This window comes from Danio aesculapii, chromosome 9, assembly GCF_903798145.1.
Source record: "Danio aesculapii chromosome 9, fDanAes4.1, whole genome shotgun sequence".
Classification (NCBI taxonomy): Eukaryota; Metazoa; Chordata; class Actinopteri; order Cypriniformes; family Danionidae; genus Danio; species Danio aesculapii.
In genome coordinates, this window is record NC_079443.1 from 19,237,493 (window position 1) to 19,244,940 (window position 7,448).

General features: G+C 31.8%; 1 protein-coding gene across 1 annotated transcript in view; it reads left to right on the forward strand.

Annotated features, from left to right (window-relative positions):
• The window catches only part of wars2 (tryptophanyl tRNA synthetase 2, mitochondrial), a 23,381-nt gene extending 17,433 nt beyond the window's left edge, over positions 1 to 5,948 (forward strand). The window contains exons 4-6 of the mRNA XM_056466018.1: positions 1,697 to 1,779; positions 1,867 to 1,985; positions 5,113 to 5,948. Coding sequence (XP_056321993.1) covers positions 1,697 to 1,779; positions 1,867 to 1,985; positions 5,113 to 5,561 — 651 coding nt within the window. The 3' untranslated portion in view covers positions 5,562 to 5,948. The remainder of the gene's footprint in view (positions 1 to 1,696; positions 1,780 to 1,866; positions 1,986 to 5,112) is intronic.
• Positions 5,949 to 7,448: the final 1,500 nt, after the last annotated feature.

A 7,448-nucleotide genomic window follows, 5' to 3' on the forward strand; every position in this document is an offset into this window, starting at 1 on the left:
AATATACGGACCAATAGGCAGGTAAAAGTGGCTTATTACCTGCATATTATTAACATTTTGGCTGTTTATTACTATTTATAAACCACATATTCTGCAGGATCTTATTCTGCATCTTTATCCATCATAACAGATTACTAAACCTGGGGACATTACTATATTAATAACCATTTATAAGCAGCAAATTAGAAGTTTGAGTCATAGTTAATGGTTTATTAATAGCAGGAATTGTACATTAAAATAAAATGTGACCATAGTTCTTTTTACAGTGTGCATCAACAGAAGAAGAGTTTCTTTAATCTGCTCGCGATTAAGTCAAATAATAAATAAATAAAGACAATTTTTTATAAGTATAGAAATAAATAAATAAAACATGTGATATTGAGAGATGGTAACATGCCAACTTAAATGCACCTAATTATAACATTTGTGGTAACACTCTAAGAATAGAGTCCAATTTTCACTATTAACTAGTGGCTTATTTACAGACACAAAATGTGCAGCAGTAAAAGACACAAGGATGAATGCAAAAAAAAATAATAAAACATTTTTTAAAAACACATAAAATAATAATAATAGACCTGAAAATAATATAAAAGTCAAGTAAAAGCTCCCCTAAAAAAGTAAGTTTTGAGAACTGATTCAGAAATACTCATATCAATATCAGAGAATATCAGAGGGTAAAGAGTTTCACAATAAAGAGAAATAAAGAGAAAGCCCGGTCTCTCATAGATTTTAGCCTTGTTGACTGAGCAGTTAACAGACTAGCATCAGACGAGCGTAAACCACATCTAGGATTGTATGCGATTTAAAAGCTTAGATAAATATTGTGGTGCTAGACCATTCAAGGCCTTGTACGCAAGCATGAGGATTTTAAAATCAATTCGAAAAACTGACAGGAAGCCAGTGCAGACTTTTTAAAATGGAGGTTATGTGCTCTCTTGCACTGGTCCAAATTAAGATTTTGGCTGTTCATTATTATCTATAATCCACATATTCTGTGTGATCTTATTCTACATCCCTATCCTACCCAATACCTAAACCCAACTACATTAACAACCAATAATAAGCAGCGAATGAAGAGTCTGAATCATAGTTAATGGTTAATAATGGCAAGAAATAGTTCATTTTACAGTGTGCATCAACTGAAGATAAGTTTTTATCTACTCCTGATTATGTCAAACAATTAATAAATAAATAAATAAAACGCATGATATTAGGAGATGGTAACATGCCAACTTCAATACTCAGGCATTCCTCCTTTGTTAGTTGTCTATGTGGCACAGCTACAGGCTTTTCCCTGTGCCGGTCAGGGGGTGTAGGAGGACCTGGCAGGGAGAGACAGGGCTTGATAATGACTGTGATTCACCCAGAGAGGACAACCCTTTTATATTGCTGCTGACGGAGCGCTCGGCCAGAAGCCTCCCACCGCTGCAGGGAAAACACCTAGCTGTTTACTCAACAGCTGAGTGCATGTGAAACGTGGCGGAAAGCGGCCTTTGGATGCTGCCTGTGTGCGTTAATGTGGCAAAACTACTTCATTCAGGGACACCGAGACACCGCATGATGTTAGACCTCATTGTAATAAGAAAACAAACAGACATTCGCAGCCAAATGTAATGAAAGGTGCTTTAGATTTATCTCAGACTTTCCCCTGTGCGCTTACCAGTGGCAAATCCTCAGTTTCTTTTCCTCGCAGATGAAAAGCAAGCAGAAGAATGAAGGCAGTGTGGGGCTTTATATGTATCCGGTGTTACAGGCTGCAGATATTCTGCTCTACAAGTACGACCCGGCTGGGCTCTTAATGTGTTTTGTTCTATTCCCAGTTTTTGTTTGAGAGAGAGAGAGACTGATGTTATTGTTGTGCAGATCCACACATGTGCCAGTAGGGGAGGACCAGATTCAGCACTTGGAGCTCGCCCAGGACTTGGCCCGTATTTTTAACAACCAGTACGGAGAGTTCTTCCCCGAGCCTCGTGCCCTGCTCAGTATGTTTGCAAGTTCTCGTTTTTTTTTATCCCATGACTTTACATAAGCCAGTATTCAATAATTCAGTATATCATAATAATGAACATACACAATACTGACATAGTGGGCACTCAAAAAAAACATGCTAAAATATTGACTGAAAATTCTGTGACTATTGTAAAAATTATTGCAGGTTGTTTAAACTACTTAATTAAAATGAGCTGAAACGACACAAATCTGTAGATTATTTTGGGAAACTTAATTGTTTTATGTTTAATCCACTTTGTTATGTCAACTTAATTGATTTGTGTTGGGAAAAAATGAATGAAATGTGCGGAACCCTGCATTTTTTACAGTGTATATGATGCCAAATATAGTTTAACATGTAAAAAATGTAGTCGTAATCTGTTTACAAGATGTATTTGTTTTACTAAATGGAGTTAATAAAAATTCTGCTATATTTTTTTAACTAATATTAACATAGTATCTCTAATAAATCTGCCTTTTTCTGACTGTGAATTTTAATCCATTAGCTAACATTTACTAATGAGACTTTATTAAGTTTTATTTGGTTGAAACATTTTTAACTCTAAATGTTTTTATACAATAAAGCAATAGCTATGTATTTTTTGTTTATATACCTGTTAAAGTAATTTTTTTGTAGCTTAGCGTGGTGATAACATTTTAGCAACATGTCTTTATTTGATACTGTCATAAACCTGCTCATAAAATTAGAGCACAAAGTATATTTTGTTTTGTTAGGTATGCACACAAATGAACATACAGCCTTTGAAAATGTGATTGCATTCTCAAACATGCACACTTGATTGAGCCACTATTTGTGCTTTTTCTTTGCAAATGTAATAGCTGTGCACTAGTTCAAATATTTTCTAAACAGTTGATGTCAGAATTTATTACGTAACATCATTTTTAACTATAAATTGTATATATGTATTTTCTGTGTGTATATATGTATGTATATATATATATATATATATATATATATATATATATATATATTATATATATATATATATATAATATATATATATATATATATATATATATATGTGTGTATATATATATATATATATATATATATATATATATATATATATATATATATATATATATATATATATATATATATTGAAATTGCACGTTTTTGAAGAAGATAGTGTTGTCATTTCTGCGTCTGCTACAAAGCAAGATTTTAAAGTATTGTGGCATCACACAATTGTTTGTGCTTGACAACTAAAACCCATGGTGGTTTACTTGAGCATTTTTGTCTAATCATTTATGGATCATTTACAAAATGAAATTACCACCTACTTGTGTGGCATGAATAATACAACATTTTTAGTCATTTTCAATTTTGACGAATTAGTTTTCTATATGCTAAACATTGCAAAAATTCTAATAAAACATCTTTAAGCTTGTAGTATTGTCCATGTGTTTAAAGGTGAGAAGATATTTTCAACACAATAGTCAACAATAACTAATTTAATTAGTCTTTGCCATGCTGACAGTGCATAATTTTTACTAGTTATTTTTGAAGATAAAGATATTCAGTTTTGTGTGATTAAAAGACTGAAAATACAATAATAATGCTTTTATTCCAATCAAACAACAAAAAAAAGACTTTCTGCAGAAAAAAAAAAAAAAAAAAAAAAAAAAATATATATATATATATATATATATATATATATATATATATATATATATATACATAATTTTATTTTTTTTTCTGGAGAATGTTTAAAATAATAGAAAATACTGTGAAGATGTCCAAATTTTTTTTTTAAACATTAATTTAGAATAGTAAATATGGAAATATTTTTAAAATAATTAAAGCTATTAATAATTTGAGCATGTATGCGTAAAACCGAAATGTACTTTGGCCTTAACTTCCTATTTTAATAATTTTTCATAAAGATTCTCCTGAGCACAACCCCTGAAAAGCTGAAAAATAATACAAGTTACTCTGTGTCACTGGGCAAACGTACAAATGAGTGTCTTCTTGAGCTCTCTGTATTCTTCACTATATTTTATACACTCGCAAAGCGACATACCCTTTGCACAATAAGTGTACGCACACATGGCTGGCATGTTGGACCGTCGGTCTTTCATTCTCTATAATTATCGCCGTCATAAAAGCACAATATGAAACCAGTCATGTGTGCAATGGTGCTTTGATTAAAGGAATGTTCTCTTCCTCCTCTATCTGAGTGATGGGGTGATAATGGATCTGGGGAGTTTCCCTATATATGACTTCACAAAGGACCGGTTCACGTCGCTCTTCTTACATGTGAAGGAAGACAGTGCATCCTAGGCTGAAGAAGCCAAACAATATCTGTTGCCTTGACACCAAATCAAAGATCCAACCATTATGGACAATCTGTGTTGTGATCTTAGAAAGAAATAATATTTACACAACCCAGTTGCTTTCCTAACATGCGTAATTTTACTCTAATTGGTGCTTGACTTGTGGTAATGTGTATTGGTAGTTTACTGAAATTAATGTAATATAATTTTTATGCTGCATTTTTTTATCAAACATACGATTAATATAATATTTATTGTTAATTATGTAAATATTATTACAATTTCATAATGTTATTTATTTTAAAATGTTATTTATTTCTGATGTTAAATTAATTTGACCAGTTTTAAGTCTCCAAGACCCTTCACAAATCTTTATAATATTGTTTATTCTATAATGTTATAAATATCAGTGCTAAAAATTATTCATTATTAATATTATTATCATCATCATCATCATCATCATTATCATCATCATCATCTTTTGGATACTAAGGTTTAAATGAGCAATGTTTATTTGAAAGTAAATAATTTTGTAATCATTATAAATTAATTTTCTGTCACTTTGATCAATTTAATTTGTCCTTTTGTAAAATACAGTAGTCAACATTTGAAGTTGATCAAAACCTTTCATCAAAGTGTCTCTAAAAAACTATTGAACAACACCCATTCTTGAATTGGGACTGTTTTGAAATACCTTTTTGATCCAGTTCAAATGTTGTTGACTTCTGTATATTATTACTGATCCGAACGTTGAAACAAAAGTGAATAACAAACACAAGGAAATATTCGAAACATTTAACCTTTCTGCCTGTTAACTCTCAGGTGACACACGCAAGGTGAAATCTCTCCGGGATCCGTCCTCAAAGATGTCCAAATCAGACCCCCAGAGGTTTTCTACAGTCTTCCTGACCGATACGCCTGATGACATTGCACTGAAGATCCGCAGAGCTGTGACTGACTTCACTTCAGAAGTGACCTATGAGCCCGATACTCGGCCAGGTGTATCAAACCTGGTCTCCATGCATGCAGCTGTGTCAGGACAGACTGTGGAAGGGCTGCTCAGGCTGGCTGAAGGTATGGACACTGGACAGTACAAGAATGTGGTGGCGGAGGCTATTATACAGAAACTGCAACCCATTCGACTGGAGATCCAAAGACTGAGGGCCGACCGGGGCTACATTGAGAGTCTCTTAGCCCAAGGAGCAGAAAAGGCTCGTAGCCTTGCAGCTCCTGTGATGACAGAAGTGAGAAAACTGGTGGGCTTCTATTAAGGCCATTTGTTTTAAAAGATTCATAAACTGAGAGATGCAGCACAAATGTATCTTTGTCTTTCTAAGAGACATTTAGTTTACCAGTAAGTAAATTACAGCGCTGTCACAAACGCTCAGTTATTTGTACTTTTTTGTCTGTTTTCTATTTATTTGAAGCAAAATAAATAATCTTTTTATTTATTAGTATATGAATAAGGTGCATTGAAAATTATTTTCGGTCTCATGCATGCCTCAACACACACATGCTGAGCAGGAGAAACTTACTGCCAGTCCAAAAGTGGGGAAAAACTCTTGCCAAATTCTGCTTGGTTGATATAGTAGACACCTCATACATGCGGTACATGTGTGACTGGAATAAAATAGCATTTTGTGCTTGTGTGAGGATAATGTCTCCGTTGTATTGCACTGATTTTCTTTCGCTATAAGATAGGCCTGTCACGATATCTATTTTTTGTTGTACCATATATTGCACCAAAATATCTTCAAACTACTTATTTAAAATGAGCTGAAACAACACAATTCTTTAGATTTAATTGGGACAACTTAATTTTTTATGTTCAATCCACATAAATGTGTTAAAAGTGTTAGGTTAACTTAATCAATTTGTGTTGGGACAACATGAATGAATTGTGTGGAACCCTGCACTTTTTACAGTGTGCCACTCATATATAATTACAGAATGACAATATAATATCATGACAATGCAAGTTCACAAAGAACACATAATATTTTGTTCTTAAGAATATTTCATTTAATTATAGTCATTTTAACAATTTAGGCATCGGAATCAGGATGTGAAAACACATATCCTAAATAATTAAATATTAATAATAAATGTAACAAAAAAGTGCAAGGTAAAAAGTAACAGATGCTTCAATATCTGCTACCAGATCTATTTTCAGTTGTCAGGTTTCCACATGAAAATATACCAAAGTAATTTATAGTAAATTCTATAATGTTTTCTTAACCATTGAAAACCAGATACTGATGCCTCCAATAGTGAAAGAGATGTTGCACAATCAGCTAAAATGTTGTCAAAGTTGGCCTTTACGTATGGGCTATATATATATATATATACATATATATATATAATATATATATATATATATATATATATATATATATATATATATATATATATATATATATATATATATATATATATATATACATACATACATACATACATACATACATACATACATACACACATACACACATACACACATACACACATACACACATACACACATACACACATACACACATACATACATACATATATATATATATATATATATATATATATATATATATATATATATATATATATATATATACATACGTACATACATGCATGCATACATACATACATACATATGTTGTGCGATAAGTTGATATGGATTTTTGTGACAGGTCTACTATAAAATTGAATCTTTGAGGAGATATCAAGACCAATCAATATGCAAAAAGGAATATGTTTTATAAGAACGTATTAAAGCAGAGTATGTTTTAATGTTTTCATTAGTTTACTCATCCTCCACTTGTCAAACCTGTTGGAGTTTCTTGAGAAGATATTTTAAAAATTGTTTGAAATAGTTTTGAGTTGCATTTGTTTTTCCTACTACAGATATCAATGGCTACCAGTTTGTAACATTCTTCAAAATATCTTCTTTTGTGATCGACAAATACACGTAGAAAGGTTTGAAACCATTTTATGGCCAGTGAATAGTTTTTTTTGCTTTTGTGTGAAATATTCCTTTAAGGCAGGACTGTAAATATATGTTAGAAAGGTTTCAATTATTATCAGAATGTACATTCTGATGGCATATTCACTTCAAGAGCGGTTCATATAGCTAGCATAAATACCAAATTCAGGATATTGTT